This window comes from Typopeltis vanoorti, chromosome 1 (assembly GCF_054136105.1).
Source record: "Typopeltis vanoorti isolate ZY-2024b chromosome 1, IOZ_Tvanoo_1.0, whole genome shotgun sequence".
NCBI lineage: Eukaryota > Metazoa > Arthropoda > Arachnida > Uropygi > Thelyphonidae > Typopeltis > Typopeltis vanoorti.
The window spans coordinates 150,868,807-150,888,286 of NC_143549.1; the positions used below are offsets into that span (position 1 = coordinate 150,868,807).

A 19,480-nucleotide genomic window follows, 5' to 3' on the forward strand; every position below is an offset into this window, starting at 1 on the left:
GCTAAATAACTAACTGCTAAGCGAAATTTATTGCACAGTTAACAGACACAGAATCATGAAACACGAAGATTTAATGTCTTATGAGAAGCACTTTCCTTAACGACAGCTTTTAAACTAGTAACTGATAAGGATTTATTAAAGGGAAACAGGTGTGAAAAGAAAGAGCTTTACCATGGAGCTGTGTTTTTGTACTTTAATGCCATATCTTTGTTTCGGCACACTTGCAGCCCTTTCACGGTTAAGACATGTTAAATACTGCGAGTCGTGAGATTCTGACCATCTGCTGCAGAAAAATGGCGCAGTCAGCAGAGATAAATGCATTTATCCTTCCACTTTCAGGAGCGAAAAAGCTTACGTTCAGGAAATGCAATTTTAGCAAAACAGAATTGAGCCAGATTGGAACATTTATGTGCTTCACTCTAAGATTATGTAGATTCATAGGTTTTTGATCTCTAATTTTAATCCTTAATCATTACAAATGTCATATCATATTTAATTCTAAAAATAAACAGGATTAGTGCAAGAAAAATTTTTCTGATATTCAAATATAACAAAATCCTATTAATGAGTTGTCATTTGCTTAGAATAATGTGACTTTTTTTTGATTGGCTTCTACTGTATGTATATATATACTTATATATGACTTTGGAGAATACTAAATGCTGTTGTTTTTAATGTGCTTTCTATATATCAAAATCTGGCTAATTAAGCCAGGTTGAAAAGGCAAATTAGCAAATTTACACATCAATGTCCTCGTAGGATACTGATTCCCACTTGAACATTAATGTGTAGTAGGTCATTATCATTGTCTAACTTAATAGAGACCAGAATACTTTGAAAATTTGACTATGTTTGGTCTATTGAGCAGGTTTTCGGTCTATCACATTTGTCCTTCCGTGCAACAGGTTCCCAATATTAATGTTTCGATATAGCCATGAAATGAAATGCATCAGTCATATTTTACAATTATCATTGCGGATATTTGAGTGCTACAGTTTTATTTTCACAATTATTCTTCTCATGACTGACTGATTATATATCCTCTGGTGAAGTGTTCAGATGAATGGCTAGTTGGCACTTTAGATGACACCAATCAACTACTACAGGTATCCCTCGATTAACGGTTAATTAATCCCTCGATGTTACCCGCGTACATTAAAATAGCGTTAATCAAATATAATAATCATTGGTAAAAATTACAATCTATCCATGATCGATTACTGTATTAATAATTCGTTTTATATGGTACTCTTTAGGAAAGATAAAAAATGAATGCAAAGTAAATGTTTAATAAATACTTGTACCTTCATTATTTACTGCAATATTTTTATCAAAAGAAGTTATCAAGAGTCGTTTGAACATTTAAAATTTTTTTCTTATCGGCATAAATTCTACGAAAACAAGCAAAATGACTCTCCAGACATCGGCAAACAAGCAATAAAACAAGGAAAAAACATTGCAAATATAAATACATGATGGTACAAATTAAGTGGATGTTGAATCCAACATTATTTCATAGCCGAATATAGAAACTACAAGAGTTTAGTTCCGAATATACAGAAATTAAAAGTTTCGGCGGATACAAGCATAAGCAACCTTATGGGCAACTCGTAGTAAAGGTGGAGTATGCTCCAGATAACTTCCCTTAGTATTTTCCATAATGTAAAGCACATCTTCTAGAGGACACGTATGATAAATAAGCCTTTGGCTCTCTATTTCAGTAATACATGATGGTTTATTTATTTTCAGTTACAATCTAGAAATTATTGAACAAAGAATAAAAAAAGGAACAACTAAACCATACTATACTGACATCGGAGGTCGCGGTATCTCTCAGATACAATTTACTGTCAAATATCACAAACCTTTACATAACATGTGTTAAACCAAAGTGACAGCAAAAAACAGTGGGGAGTATCACTCGTAACATATGAATGCACAGCTACTCATGACCTTCAACTTATACACTGAATTGTGTAAGAATATTTAGGTTAAACATTTTGCATGTATCTGTCAGATCAGCTGCGAGCTCTGCAGGGTTAAAGGCGCGTTAATCAAAACTCTTGCCGCGTATATCAAGGGATTGCCGCAATTAATTTCGCCGCGTTAATCAAATCCCGCGTTAAGCAAGAGATACCTGTATATGATTTCCATGCAAATATCCCTAGAAGGATTATAATGAAAAGTGTGTTACTTAATTCTTGAAAACGCACTTTTACTTAAATGGGTTGAGCTTTCGATTACTCAATCATCTACGGGAATGGAAAGCACTGCAACATTAACTCGACTTTATTCTATGAACCTCCTGTTACAAAGCAGCGAGTCATGGCTTTATAGCAAACAATAATTACATTTGTGTTTCTAATTTCATCGATTTACTATATTAGTTGCCCTGCTAATAGAAGAAAGAAGATCCTTCGATACATTACAAGCATCAGAAACAATGAAGCCTGGATACAGATTTTAATTATAAAGATATTAAAAACATTGCAGTTATGATACGAGAAGTGAGGCATCGCAATGAGTTAGCGTTCGCTTTGTTTTTATCCCGCATATATTCTAGTTAAGGTTTAACGACGTTCTTAGGTTTTTTTGCATAGTTAAAGAAATGCCTCAAAGAACGATTTATAAAGGAAATTTCTTTGATGAAATTCCAGCAACAGTAGAAATAAAGAATACAACGTTAAAGAAGAGACTGTAACCATGCATACTAATCTCTTCTCTCTCTCTCTCTCTCGCGTTTTCTCTCTCTAATTCTTGGAGATGGAGTTTCGGAGTTCAAAAGAAATACTTTTTCAAGTTCTTAATGTGCAACAGGCAGAACAACACCCAGGATGATTATTTCTCCTTTTCATTTCAGCAATTAATATTTTTTTTAAATATAATATAATTAGAAATATAGTCTGCTGAAATGAAACCAACCTCAGTTTTTTGTCTTTCTAATTATTTTTATTTTTTTTCCTTCGTGAAAAAAAGAAAAAGAACCAGAGCCTGTTTTCACGAAATACCTAGTCTATCTGATCACTGATGATGAGGGTTCACGCGAACTTATCGCTGAAGTAATGTTGCCTGATGATAATTATCTCACTCTAAGAGAGCTGCGAGAGTATTTGGATGACGTAGAATCTCCTGTCGCCCATGTAACCTTTGACCAGCGATACCGCTTCTTATCTGAAAGATTTAGAGACGTCGGTTTCCAGGAGAGTACGATATTGGTGAATCGCTTCTATCCATCTCGAGGCATCAACATCCAGATCATCGAAGGTAAGACCAAGCGTTATAACTATCTCGAAAGGGAGGTTTTAAAGAAATGCATATAAATGTTTATTTAATGATCATTGTAGACACGTATTTATTTGAATATCCTTGCAGACATAATTATTTTTCAATTATTACAGAAAAGAAAAAAACACCAACTCCTCCTCCCCCGCCACCTCCTCCTTCACCTCCGAATCCAAACGAAACAAGTCCGGGTGAGTATCGTTTAATAGAAAATAATAAACAGTAGTTAGTGTTTATATATGATCTAAATTATGTTTGCTCAAATGGATTATTTTTCAAATTTATATTTGTTTAACAAGCTCAAAGAATCTTTTCTTACATGAAATGTGGACGCTATAGTTTATCTCAAAGCAACAACAATATTGGGGAAGTTATGAGAAAAGTCTAAACCAAGATAATATGTTAACATGTAAAAAGGTTTAATTTACATGACTATCAAAAGATACTCTTTCGCTATGTTTATTGAGGAATCTACAAAGTATATTCAGTAATATGCGTGTATTAATGTATGCAGGAAAAACTAGAAATAACTAGGAAAGTCATTCTCTACTTACTATTTGACCATATTTGAATTTGCCTATTTAATGAGCTAATAGTGAGAAAATATTTAACAGCGATATATAATTATTGAAAAATAATAACTATATTTGATTTAAAGTGCGTTTTTAAAATCGGTAAGCAGCACTGTCTTAGGCTTAACTTCATCAACTCGAAGCAACTGGTGTGTCTCGATGTTCTCTGTTACGATTCGCTGTTAGCACATTGTAATTTCAATTTATCTTTTGTTTGCAAGAGAAACTGAAGACGAGAAGTTAATATTTTCATTTTTCCTTAGAGAGAGAGAGAGAGAGAGAGAGAGAGAGAGAGAGAGAGAGAGAGAGAGAGAGCTAATGATTAAAGGCTTGTGAAACTTCAGACTGTATAACTGGTTTTCTAATTTTTTAACATGCTCATAACAATAACTCACAAAAGAAAATCAGTGACTTCATCTTATTCAAAATTATCTTATTTTCATACATTTTTATAAGAGACGTTCATCTTTCAATTTTTGTTAAGAAACTAAAGTGAATTACTGTGGTTATAAATTAACTATGAAATCACATTATTGAACGGGATTTTCTCTGAAGATTATTAGTGTGGCATTAACCAGCTTGTTAATATGTCACCATGAGTCTGGAGACAGGAGCGTGGCAACAACTTCTCACAGTAATTCTGGATAAATTAATGAAAAATATCTGATAACATTTAAACGTGTTGTTCACTGGTTAAGATTTTACTTCTCACTATTATTAGGACTGAGTGTTGGGAGTAATTTCCAATGACTACCTGAAAGGGAAATTTTTAAACGTAGAAATCGTTTAAAAATTTCTTTAAACGTAGAAATCGTCAATAAAGAGCTGAATAGCTTAGGAAGAAGATAAAAAAGTAACATTATTCTGCGTGTCTATTTTAAAAAATTGAATATCACAAAACGATATCACAAACTTAGCTTTATTTGAAAATGCTGTTAAGTGAATGTATATTTTATACATGCTTATCGCTTATTTATTTTATTTATTTTCCAGAAAAAGTGATGAGAAGAAAGAAACGGGCTTATGGTAAACTTTTATTATTCCAGCTATTTTCCTTTATTATCGTTTAAACTTCCAGTATATTCTCAACAGTATATTTTCATTTAAATTTACCGTCTATTGGCGTAATATGTTCTCAATGCACTCTATGTGTTTAATTCGAATGTTATGCTCAAATGATTTAAATGATGTTTCCTACTATCATTAACAGATCGTTTGTAATATTGTATTGTTCTGTATGCCATCGAGTTAATTAATTTTGCTGGACTTGCTTATTTATACACATGTCAAGCAATAACCCAGACAAAATACAGTAGAATCAGTAACAAGACATGGTCTTAAAAATAACACACGCACACACACACACACACACACACACACACACACACACACACACACACACACACACACACACACACACACACACACACACACACACACACACACACACACACGCGCGCGCGCGCGCGCGACACAGATGTGGATCTACAGATAATAATCGAATGGGACTGGACAAAAGAAACCAAAGCAAATGCACTTGCAAAACATATCTAAGGAATAGTTTTCCAAAATGTCCGTATGATGATAGGAGAGAGAGAGAGAGAGAGAGCATTGCATTCCTCATTCCTGTTTCATTAATTAGAATAAAATCAAGAAGAAAAAATTATTATATTATTAAGATATCTGGCTGTAAGGTGATGCGATTCGCAGAAATTTTAAGTCCGCCAAAGGCGAGATTACTGAAGGGAGGAATCTGGAACAACGGAAACGTGTTCAAAGCAGCGAAGCGTCCTACACAATCATCACCTATCCCCGTGCATTGTCTTCGGTTAAAGGTTAGACTAGGTTCCAAGTAGCTTGATTAGTTGATAAATCTACGGCGAAACTTCTGGACGTTAAGTTCTGAGAACTTAAACTCTAGGAAGTTTCAATTAAGATCTATCAATTAATCAATCTCTCAGTCTCTGAAAGCATACGTCAAAGTTAGCTTTAGAGTAGGCTTTCAGAGAATAACTGACGGCCATTTAGTCGTGAACTAGTGAAAGAGTAATCCTAAGATCCACTCCAGTAAATTAGCTGAGGAAACTGCAAGTGTAAGTTGACTTGTTTCATCAGTGTAAAGCGCAGCAAGGGATAGCTATTCCAGTCTCACAACATGATAGTCGGAAATATTCATATAATAATATTTAGGTTTTGCATTTAGTCAAAATATCCTGCTTATTTTAAGAGTGAGACATTGAAAACGAAGACATTGAAAAGAATACTCCCACATTGAATGCTGCTCTGTTGATGAATATTTTTATCCATTATAATATATTGGATATGACCAAATACTATTTTCAATTAATGTTTTCTCATCAGCATATCTTGTGAATGTTTTCATGCAATTTGAGGATGTAAGATGAAGCGTGTCAGCAATTATAGAAAGTAGCCGATAGTAAACAAGACAAGTGGGTCGATCAACAAGATTCCAAGATCAGTTATCACTACAACATACAGATGAACAAGAGTAGAGAATTATCTCCGACTCATCTGGTATTAGAGGATGTACCTCGTGCAACACTTTGAAGATATTGGATGAAATGTCGAGTGGAAGCAAAACACTTCTAGGACGTGTTCGTATTTCTTTATTGCAACTCTACACCACAACACTTATAAGAAGTACTCGTGACGCGAGTCGTGGGGTTTATCAATAAACTTGTTGTGTGTATGTATCCAGATGTAGAAGCATCCTTTCAGCTAGTTTCGTAAAGAGAACTTTACGCAATGCACGTATGCAGTTTTTGCTTTCCTGTGAAAGCAGCTTCATCCACCACCTTCTACTTTTCGCTCAGTTGTTAAGTTCACGAGTATTTTCCTCAGACTGAAGAGCAACACTTCCTGTTGTAGACAAATACCATCTGCTATGCGATTTTTACTCCAAAACTGTTGGATTTTTCCCACACAAAAACAGAGAGAATGCACGTGATTGTCAGACACAATATATTCAGCTCTTTGCTTTTCTAAACAACAACATTCTACTTTCCCGATTATTTGATGGTCTTGTGGCGTATTCGAGTAACAAATAATAAACATTTAATTTCCAGGCATGTCTATTATTTAAAGAATTGATTTCTTCTTTCTCGCCGTTACTTTTAGAACGACTATTTCCACGTCTGTATTACTTATCCACAAGATTAGAAATTCAAAAGTTCGAGATGATTTTCTGCACTTACTCTATAATGCACTTTAATTATGAAATGATCTTTTACATGGAATATTTACCGTAATTAATATCCTCAGTAAGAAAATAAAAGCCATAAAATGAGGGATTTTTAGAGGTTTTTAAGGGAAGTAATGATAATTGTTTGTTACTGTCGTTCTAGTTGGACCTTTGGGAATATGTGCAGCCCCTGATTGTGATTCTGGAGCAAGAATGAAGTGTCTTGATTGTGGACAAGTGGCCTATTGCAGTAATGAATGCGTGAGAAATGATCAAATGGCTCATAGGAAAATATGTTTCAGTAAGTAACTCTTGAATTAAATGATTCTTCCTTTTTTTCGTGTCAGTCCAATTATGAAAAGAAGTTGAATTTCTGATACATTATGATCTTGCGTAACTGGTTCAACCGCACCTCAAACGCTGAGGATAGTTGGTTCGTCTCTCTCTCTCTCTGTACGTATTAAATCTTGTTAAATCATAAATACATCGAGAAATACTTCTCAAGTTAGTATCGTATTCTTTTTGAGCCATATGTATGTATTTATTCTCTTTATTTAAATTTATTTAATACAGTTGGAAAATTAATCTGGAAAAATGGATAAAGAATATTCCCGTTACACTTAATGAGCAATAGTTTTTGAAACTTATTTTAATTTAATTTTGTTGATATTATTGTAAACATTCCAGCTTTATCATTTTGTTTTGTTGGAGTTGGTTGGTTTTTGTTCAAGAATCTTCGCCAAAGTCGTTTCCAGGACAAAGCGACAAAGACTTTCAAAAAAAAAAAAAAAATAAGAAAGAAAAAAAATCGATCGTAATCGATCTCTCAACGAAATTAAACTTGTTGCTGCCTTCCTCTAAAGAAAACGACCTACTTGTAGTTTCCTAGAAGTTCGAGCTAGAATGATCCGTTTGTTGTTTTTTATGATGCAATAGAATGAAACTGTTTAATAACAATATACGGAGCCACATCTTGAAATCCTAAAGCAGTTTACAGTGTTAGATACAAATTCCACATCCTTCGATTCCCTATTGATTTTTTTAAAGAAAAAAAAACGATTTTTTTTCTAGATAGTCATCGACTTATTTGCAGAATATTTTCTTGCTTCCGATTTAATGTTTAATTCGTTCTCTGTTCTTTATCATCGGTCACTGAATTTGATCATTTCAGTTTTGTTATATAAATTTGAAATTTCATTTTAATGCAAACTCCAGATACTTTCTGAAGATGAAAAATCTTCGCACTTCTACTTAATGTTCCTTAGTTATTCAATACACATTTTATGAACAAAGTCAATTCACTGTTTGTCACTGTCACGTTCGTGGAGAAACACTTCACATTTCTCAAGTGCGTGGTTTCTTCAGTTTAATAATAACGAATTTCATTTGTTTGGTTTTGTAGCAATAAATGTAGCCTTAAAATATCAGACCTCTATTAGTTTTACAAAACTAGTTAATTGTAATTACCAATCGAACAGTAAAAATTATTTTTTTTTGTCAGCTTGTGAATGTTTGTCAGCAAATAAGCAATTACTTATCATTTGTTGCATTTAATGTATCTAAAAGAGAAACAGATTGGGATTTAAAAAATAAAACATGACATTCAATACTAGAACTTACTGTCCTAGATCAGAAGAAAACTGGCAGTCTTCAAAGTATATCTCAAAAATATCTTATGGCGTTCAAGATGTCTTCGAAAGTCTAGTCTCTTCAAGATAGGTTTTAACACATTAATGCTCTTGATCATGTGACATATCATACAACATCAAAGCACTATTAATGTGCTAATATTGGCTGGTATTCTGCATCGTAGTTGCCTAGAATTTCACTTATAGTTCTGCATACGCAAATAGGCTTAACATTAAACGAAAAAAATCTTTACCAGTGGACATCCCCATGAAACTTCGCTATTTCACTATAGTCAGAATGGGATAAGCTTAGGTTTCCCGAGCTTATCCCATGATTGAATGTATCTATCAAATGCATGCAATCTGGAAAGTGAATCATTAATCTATGAATCAAGTTACTTTCTAGAGTCTATAGATCAGTTTTCGACGATCAACTTATCTCTTGGTGGATTTTTTCATGACTGTCGCTTCAACAGCTGTTTTTGTTCAGTATGCCATTTTCCTATTTCCTATTCCTATTTTCATGTCACCTATTCAGGATGCTATTTTCTTTAATTATTTTCTTTACAGCTGTTTACTAAATAATGGGTACTCCAGAGCATTATATTACCTTTTAGGAGTTGTTCTAGGAGTTGTTCCCATAGTAAGAATAATTATTATTTTCCAATTATTATACATCCTCGTTGAGTATTTTATGAAACACAGCTTAATTCAGTAGCACTACCTTTGACCTTTGGTATACTGCCACTTATTTAGGCGCTTATTCCTCAAAATGAGAGAATTACAGGAGCAAACATTTTGAGGAAGTGAAGTCCATTAAGGTAGCATCTCTCTACCGTGGATTAACTGAAAGGATATAAAATTCAGCTCATTACTTCTACGTGTTTGCACAAATTATGAAGTTATGAGAGAAGTTATTCTCAGTTCTTGAAGTCAATGATGCGTGATTTGAACCATTTTGCACAGTTCATTATTTTGCTTGAAGTAGCCATTCGAAATTAAGTAAATACCGCAGTATCATGAGCTGGTTGTTTTGATAGTATTACATTAAAGCAGCTGAGATCATGAAAACCAAAACATTATGTTTGTAAATTGTGTATGCTTTCCGCCATTCTTTCGAACTAGCAGGAGGGGAAAAATGGAGAAAATAAGAGAGATTCAGGAGAGGAAGCTCCCGTTACCTGCTAAATCAGGCTAATTTTTCTTTGGTTGAAAGGCATTTTAAATGTCTTTCAGGTTCAAATTTGGGTGCTTGCAACTAAAATCACTGGCATTTGTTCTAGATGTGTTACGAAGATGCTATTTAAGAAACATGAACGGCTGTACCAGATCTTTTACAAATTTACTTTACGTTAATGCATATCTTTTTATTTTTTTATTTTTTTTCCAGCTACATTCTCATATACACCAGTAGATTAAGACCATTTCCTTCATTCTTTCTGCCTCCCCGTAAAATTTACTCTGTAATACCTGCTACCAACAGAAAATCCACATATATCAATGCACATTCAGAGCATTCATTTAAATATGCACGTATCAAACAGTTTTAAAAAATAGTGTGAGTCTAAGTTAGTGACTCACAAGGTTTTCGGGTATAGGAATATATACCCTTCATCTATTCAGACTGTATCCCATATACATCTGGTGAATGACAAATATATTTAAACGTAACTTATGTATATAAGGATGGAGATTAACCTGACGTCCTTTAATATAACTCATGATTTTAATATTTTACATGTTGTTTTTGATGTTTGGCTAAAGATAGTTTTTTGCTTCCTGTGATCTGTTTTTCTTCCTTTATATCCTTGTAAGGGAAGCAAAACATGAAATTATAAAACGTCGATAAGGTATCAAAGCTTATGTTAAATTCATAATATTATCACTGGTTGAGATCTTAGCTTCCTGTAGAAGCTCCAGTGATATCCATGAGCAAAAACGATTGTGGACCTTAGATCGTCACAGTAGTCTTAAACAAAGCAATATAATTGCATTATTATTAGTATTGATATGTATTTACAGTCAAATGTATTTACAGCATTTCGTAATAATGTGACTATTCTATTGAAAAAAAATTGAAAACCTTGGAACAATTATGATAATATGGAAGATTTTGGAGAGTGTCCCTGGATGAGATCGAAAATTTAAATTAAAACTGAAGACGAGCGAACTAAATGGATTTTCTCAAATCAGCTTTTTTCCCCTTTTTTTCAAAGCACATCAAGGATCGAATTTCACTCACGGATGTGCAAATGTTAACGTTTGAGGGAAAAAAATAATCGAAAAGCAGCCTAAGGAAAAAAAAAGTTTCTATTTGGTAGAGAATGGAAATGAATGATCTACCAAACCGATGGTCGAACATAGAAAGATATTCTAAATTATTGCAAAGAATGAAAGAAAAAACTGCTTTGTATCTTTCTTGCATACTAACTAACTGTTTTGCATTCCTCAAGAGATTCTAATACCTTTAGTGGGCATCGCAATCGCAGAAAATTGAATTTCCTTTCCGAAGCGAAAAAAGAAATTTCTCTTAGAAGTAAAATCAGATAAGTCGGCAATCCAGTAAAAAATCTCAAATATATCGATGCAGATATTTGAAAATTAGATATAAGACAGAGTCCTTCAAGTACTGGAATACTGGGTATTAAAACATAAAGCCATAATAAAAACGAATCAAGTGAAATACAATGATGTGGTTAGCTGGATACGAAACTTTGAAAAAGTATTCTTGGAGAGTGACGTCATATTTTCGACAATAGAGCCACAGAATGCAAAAAAATGCATCCTTCTGCTTAACATATAAAAATTAAATCAAAAATTTAATCTACGATGATGGAGACTCCTGATAGCAAATATCTCCTCCTTTGTAATCAACGGTTTAAAATTAATTTTTAAAATATAAACAATAAAAGAATAAATAAACTATCTGAAAGGTTACATGTTTCGGAGAATAGCGTTTTTCTCTTTTATATTCGACCGTCGTTTGGAATTCCATTCTCATGAATTTCATTAAGTTTTATTATTCTCAAGCGTCTAAATATCTAAATCCTCCAGAATTATTCTAAATGCAGGACTATGTATTAATCTATAAAATTTTACTACATTACTCTTATCGAACTTCATTTAACACAAGGAAATTTCCCACATGAGGTCGCCTTAGTCGACTAACACAACAATGCACTTAGCTGATAGCATGCTTTCCATTGAGGTAGTACATTTCAATTGGCTTTCATTTAGTGTATTGCAAAGTATGGTACTATTAAAGTATATTAAAATCAACTAAATCACAGAATTGTTGTTTCATGCATTATTTATTTAGACATTAAAGTAATTGCTACATTGCCACTAATGACATATTTTCTCCAAGAATGTCCGTCGTGAGGTTAATAATTAAAATATAGATTCATTCTAGAAGTTCCGTTTACTAGTGAGTTCGTTAATACTGCAAATAAATTTTAAAAATTTAGATATTTAAAACACAGTTCGCATTTAAACTGCATACGTTAAAAATCCAAAAGTCTAGAGAGATCTCAGAAAAAAAAATTCTTATATTAGGATTTCTTCATTGGTCTCTTTCTTGAAAATCATTATTTATAAAGTGACGAAATGAAGCCATCATATTAATATTCTGTTTTTACACACTGTGTAGAGTCGATGCGGTTATGGCCTTAGAAGATAAAATTTTCCTGTGCGTGTATTGCGATAAAGCTGAAATTATTAATTTTATTTTTGCGCTATCATATTTCTTGAAAAGTAAAGAAACTTTTCAAGATAATTTGTTAAAGTAGCAAAACACTTCCTTTAGTTAACTTACATAATAACGGAAGTAACTTGGTAACAGAAACTATCGCAGCAGCCTAATAATGCTTGCATTTATGGACTTTCTCCTTGATGTAGGTGTTTCCTTTCCCTTTTATTTCCACCCAAGGGACTTCTCAAATGTTGACATATTAAGTCTTAGAGTTCTCCTTCACAATCTCGTACTTTTTTTCTTTATTGATATTTATTCGCTTCCGTGTATTATACCAGAGCTGACAGAACTACATAAGAGATATTTGCCACATCGCGAACACGACAAAGAGCTAAACTATCAGAGAATGGTATGTTCTTAAAATACATCTAGAAGCAAATACACAAAAGGCGAGAGAATTATTAATAATCACATAATTATATGTGCAGAAGTTAAATAATAAACTATTTCCAGCTATTTCCCTTGGTAATATTTGTTGTTGCATGACGTCAAGTCCCACATTCGCACAAGCAACAGAATAAAATATATTTCCTTCCACCTATCGTAAACAATTATAACAAGCGTTGGAAGTAATTTCTATATAAATAACCTAATTGGAAGACCCAGTAACCCATGTTATATACAATATTTTATTTTATGTGGAACAGTAGAGTATCCAAGCAAGTTATTCTGGTCGGGAGATGTTAAGTCTGCACCATAATTGGATTCTTGATTCGTGTTCTCCCTTCTTTCTTCTTTGAAATCTTGTTTTCTATTTCGATCATTCTGATGTAAAAACACTGAGTACTGTACGTCAGTCGTTTTAATCTGCACAGAACATTCCGGACTGCTATCCAGTGAATTAAATTGAGTGACTAGTTGAAAGTATCATTCTCATACGCCAATATCACAGACGATTGTTTCTCCTTCTGGTCAGTGGGTGGAATTTTAGAAAGATAAAACTGATCCGATTTCACCATTTGGAATCTTCCAAGATAAAGATATATTTTTCAATTAAATAAAAATTAGCTTAATTAATCAATCAACATTACTCTTTTCATTCTATTAAACCTTTATACTGAATCATATTCGAAAAAAAAAACAAAAAAAGAGATTGTATAGGTATATGCAACTCAAATATAGTATACGAGTATAGTGAGCACTTATTATTAGATTTTTTTCCCTTCAAACACATGATGAAGTTTATGTTTTCTAAAATTAAAAATAAATAAATACATTTTATGAGTCATTTTGGCATTAATGTTTGGAAAATCGTCAGATAGCTAGAAACTAGCTATCCACTTTCTTAGTCGCTGCAGATGAGTGAATTTCTGCAGCATATTAGACAAAAAGCGATGTGCTAAAGTCAATAATCATTTGTAGTGGATGCCAATTTTGCGTCATTGCAGGGTTAAAGACTGAACTTATTTCTTTGAGGAAAAACCTTGTTTTTTTTAGAGTTAAAAGATCGATCCAACTGTGTGGATAAATTGCTCATTTCAGTTGATGTGTAATACGGTCTCCATTTTTATTACAAAAAATCGTTTTATGCATCAGTTAGCTTTCCTTAGATATATGCTTCTCTTATTTTCTACTCGTATTTATTTCAATGACATAGTCAAGTATAAAATGATATTACCATCAGTGGGACTCAAAAAACAATTACTTTAACTGAACGTCATAAGAATTTAAATCTTTTTATATCTTCAGAAACACGATGACGTTATCAAAAAAACCTAATAATACACGCTCACTGCATAGAGAAAAGATATTTATTGTTCTTATACAAACATATCCGCCATGCACTAGAATATGTAGCAGGCAGGCACACGTCATGAGATTCCCTTGACAGGATAAGGCATGAAGGAGGAAATAATAGAAGTAGGAAGCAGAAGATGTCAATAGGTAATGTGTGATCTCCTCAATAAAACTTTTACCCTGTTGCATCACAGGAGTACTGAATGCAGTTTGTTATAACATAAGGTGGGGTTTAATTCTGTCAGTCACTTTTACTGTCAAAGGTATTAGATCACGAGGTACAAGTTAGCTTTCTCCCAAATTTAGCACATATACAACTGAATTTTGATTCCTCCTTAATAATAATAATAATAATAATATATATATATATATATATATATATATATAGTTTTCCATAATGTTGTTTATTTATTTATTTTTCAGAACCACCTTGGAGGCTATAAGTATGAATGAGAGAGTAATTATAAAGCAAATGGAACCTTAAGAATATCCTACAGAAAGAAAAGCTTCCAGTTTCCATGGAGTTATTCATCAACTTCCATAGCAACGGAGCAAATATAACTGTAAATGCAAATGAACAAATGTAAATATCAACGACAGGAACTATGAAACACACATGAAGTTAAAAGTACATTTGTTACTTATAGTGGAACAGATAGGTATATGTATGAAAACGGCTATTGTAAATTAGGGTATGTAAAGGCAGTTGGTACGAGCGATATGTAACGAACATATTTCATATCATAGAATACCAAGTATTTTTAAAAAAGGAGGGCTGAATTCGTTTTAAGGATAACTATTAACTACTATCCTGGAGTGGCTACATAATTCCAAGAACACTAAATTTCTTACTCTAAAAATACAATGATCTGGTATTACTTACTGAGGCTCTGCTGACCCAGCTGCATGTAATATATTAATTGTGAACAGGCGCACAATGGGTCACATTCATGTATATATTGCATACATATTTATTCATATTTATCGTGTGTGCTACTTTAGTATCAGCAGAAGGCCATATATAATTAGTTTTTGTAGCATTTTACACAGAACCATGTCCTCAAATGTTATGTATATAAATAATCCATCAATGAAATACACGTCGAGCACCGTTGCAAAATGGAGATTTAATGCCTGTTTGGTATATAAAGTTCAAGAATATATAATTATGTAGCCGGTACTGCGGCTTAAAAAAAGATGCAATTATTTATTTTTTGAAATTAAGTAAATCTATTAATCTCATTTCAGACTTAAAAACTTAGTTCGGCCTTTAAGAAAAAGAAAAGAAAAGAAAAGAAAGAAATGTATTAAAATAATTTAAAAGAAAAGAAAGAAATCTATATGAGAAACAACGAAAATATGTTTCGCAATTAGCATTAAAATTTGCGAGACTCTAAGGCAATCCATGGCGGGGAATTATTCGCGAGTATAATCTCAGTTTACGAGCAGGGATATGTTCTTAAAAAAATAGATGCGATTTATGTTTTCAGTTTGTGATGTTAAGAGTTCATTTAACGAAGGATTTCATAAAAGCTATCGCAGTAGTTAAGCCATCTCGTAGTTTGCTGCTTTACATAACACTTCTCATTACACTCACTAAAATTTTCCTACATGCACGTGGTACTTAAACAGATTAAGTTTCTGTTGAACACAGAAATCACTTGTTAAATTTATCAACAGTTGAATTAGGTTTGTTGGGAAATTGTTTCAGCCACTGCATTGAGGTCGAGCGTTATTAGAAGCTTGAAATAATAATGTAATAAGTAGGAAGATCATAAGACATTTACATGTGATTCTCGATGGATTGAAACTATCTAAATTTCTACCAATCCATATTTGGATTTTAGACTATTACGAAATACTCTAATACATATGACGTATCATTATTTGAAAACTAAGGAATAGGCTCGAGAATGAGGGAACAGATCCTTATCATGCCATTGAAAATTACAAAATAATATTACTCTTCATCATCATCATCATCATCATGCCTATCAAGGATTTAGGCCTAGAGTGGCCTGTTCCGGCCTTAGAAATCATTGTTGAATCTTTTAAGAGGACATCCTGATTTTCCTTTTCCTAATGGCTTGTATTTTAAGGCTTGTTTTGGTAATCTTTCTGTTTTCATTCTTTGAACGTGTCCCATCCATTTATGTCAATAACTCTTAATTTTTTGTATTACTGATTCCTGGTTTAATTCTTTCATAATTTCTTCATTTATTTTGTGATAAAATAGGGTATACTTTGCAGTTTTTCTCGTAAACTTCATCTCAGCTGTTATTAATCTTTGTTTGTCTTTTTGTTTTATTGTCCAGATTTCACTTCCATACATTAAGACTGGTAGGGCTAAAAAACCAGACTAAAAGTATTGTATACTTTTCGTCTGGTTTGTTTTTAAACTAGGTTTGGTTTAAATATAGAGTTAATCACACCTGTGTTTTTTAAATATTTTGTATTAGGTAGTTAAATCAATTCATCTGTTCTAAAATCTTGTTATCTATTACTATTTTAGTTCTTGCTGGATCTTGTCCTTTAAAGACCATAGTTTTTGATTTTTCTTTTGATATTTTCATACCATAATCTTTGGCTATCTCATTTAGATCTAAAATAGCTTTCTGTAAGTTATCTTCAGAATTTGTAATTATTATTTGGTCGTCGGCAAAAAAGGAGAGTGTTTAAGTTTACTGTAGGAGAAAGTTTAATTCCTTGATGCAAATGTTTATTCCATTTTATTATTATTTCATTTAAGTAGATATTAAAAAGAGTTTCTGGTGGGGGGGGGAAATCCCTGTCGTACTCCTTGGTTTATGTCTCTCGTATATGATAGCTCATGATTTAATCTTATTTGTATTTGATTATTTTCATATATACTTATGATAGCTTTTAGGATATTATTTGGTATTTGTCTTTCTTTTAATATGTTAAATAAAATGCTTCTTTTAACTTTGTCAAATGCTTTTCAAAGTCAATAAATATAATATGTGTTTCCAAATCGGATTCTCTTCTTTTCTCTATGATTAGTTTTAGGCAAAAAGCTTGGTCTATGCATGATCGTCCTTTTCTAAATTCATATTTAAAATTCTGCTATATATTTTGTAACAAAATATATACATTTTTGTATATATTTTATAACCTTAAATGAAATGTGAAATAATAGTTTACATTCATTTAGGTGGATATTGTGCAAAAATTCATTATTTTACAAAATGACTGAAATTCTTATCCAAGGCTTGCAATTTCATGGATTTTTACTCATAGTTACTAGCAACTGTCTTGAAGAATAATGCTCTTGTTGAAAAAGATTATGATATTTAAATACACATAAGCAATAAACATTAAAATAACCTTAAATAGTTGGATGCGTAAACTTTAATAAGGATGTTGATAATGCTGAAATGTTTTGCCCCTACTATTTATCATTAAGGTAACATTGCGTTAAGCCTAAAACTGAAAGAGCCTCAGTATTTTACAGTTCGCATATTTCAGATTTCCTGTTGACTATTTTCCCAAATTAGTCAACACGAAAACTTCAACAATGATTCTGATTCAGAATTATTGTTGATTTTTGTATCTGCTGCTTCAAAATTTAATTCTACATTATTTTTAGAATAAAGGAAGTTTACTTTTGTTTTCTGATAACACTCAAGATCTCAATGTAGCCAATGACATAACCAACCTGACACCATCGTGCCTTGAGAATGACAAATTGTGTTTGTATTCCTGTTCTATTTTAGTCGTCATTGTCATGTGCTTGTGTGTATAGTTTCCAATTGGAAATAAAAATATGTGATTCGATGATTTTAAAGCTGTTTTTATATATAAAATTTGTGTGTACAAATTACACGTTTATTAAAAAGGGGGGGAAATACTAATAATGGAACTTTAATATCTTGGAAAATAAAAATTATTCTTTATTTATTTATATTTTCCAAGACTGGAGATTTGCATCGTTCAAATATACAGTATATCACTAAGACATTTATTTCAAGTTTAGGAATGATTCGGGTTTAGAATTTTTATATTCTTCTAAATATTAAAAAAAAAAATAATTCATTCCTAAATATGAAACAGTATATGTAATTTCTATAAAATAAATATAAATCCACTAACGCCTTTTATCCCGATAGAGAGTAGGTGAAGCCGCTATTAGCCTCATCATCTAATTTTTAGAGAATGAAGGATAGTTTAATCGCTAATGGTAGCCAGTCAGAAAGAGTTGGCCAAAGACTATCGATAATTATGAACAGCATCCGGTGAAGAGAAGCAGACAAGTGCCACCATCTCATAGTCTGTAACCATAGCGCAGCATATTATTGTCTGAAAACAGTGTGGAGTCTATAGTCTATTTTGATGAGTTTACGAGACGAAACACCCGAGTTTCCACAGAAAAAAATTCGCTTGTTCGTGCTAGAGATAGACTGACTTTAGAAAAAATTCATTTAGTCAGTGACTACACTTGAATTCACAACAGCTTTCTTTGGCGTTCTACTGCTATGGATGCAAACGTCATCTCCACAGGACTATAGAGACATTTATATAATTTCTATATAATATAATTAATCATTAGTATCAGTTGAAAGTTGCATAGGAAAGAAAATAATATTTTGAATAAAGATCTGCTTATAATGAACAACGAAATCTGGATTGAACACTACTTTGAGTATTCTTAGAGCAGAAATAAATATGGCAAAAAACAATGAAATATCAACAAACACTTGCATTGTTGACTATCGAAAACAACTTTTTAAAATTTTTTCACAGAGTTTTTCGCTTAAGTGTTCTTTTATCTTTGTGCAGAAAGGAGTTTATGCATTTCTCTGTTCTCAGTTTTGTGAGAAATTTGTTAGACTGAAACAGCGCATTGTCTTCACATTACGTTCTTTCACTAAGCTACTCATGCTCTTCATTTCCTCTTATAATACTCACAAAAGTCAACTTAAAATTTGATGGAAAAATAAAATTTTATTTGTATTGTCCAGATTACTTTAGCTGTCGGCATTGTTAAAATATTGTGCTGTGTTTCCATTCATCAATTCTTCAACAATTCAAACTAAAACTTTAGTCTTCGATCTGTACGTTGTTTGATTTTCCAATTGTTTAGAATGAAAGCGAGACATTGTTTTATTCTTCAGTCAACCAAACATTTTCTCCTTTTGTTTTTCTTTTCTATTTGAATATATTTACCAAGCAGGCTCTCTGATATAAAATCAGTGTTTGTCCTTTTTTTTTCAAAGTTACTTGGATCTATTTATCGATGCACCAAAGGCAGAATACTGTCATTGAAGGAAAAAAAAATCACTGAGAAAAT

General features: G+C 32.3%; 1 protein-coding gene across 1 annotated transcript in view; it reads left to right on the forward strand.

The window, feature by feature from the left end:
- Nucleotides 1-15,168, forward strand: part of LOC150110541 (uncharacterized) — a 79,119-nt gene extending 63,951 nt beyond the window's left edge. The window contains exons 18-22 of the mRNA XM_090400714.1: nt 2,977-3,264; nt 3,399-3,473; nt 4,848-4,880; nt 7,220-7,357; nt 14,596-15,168. Coding sequence (XP_090256840.1) covers nt 2,977-3,264; nt 3,399-3,473; nt 4,848-4,880; nt 7,220-7,357; nt 14,596-14,615 — 554 coding nt within the window. The 3' untranslated portion in view covers nt 14,616-15,168. The remainder of the gene's footprint in view (nt 1-2,976; nt 3,265-3,398; nt 3,474-4,847; nt 4,881-7,219; nt 7,358-14,595) is intronic.
- The last annotated feature ends 4,312 nt before the right edge of the window (nt 15,169-19,480 follow it).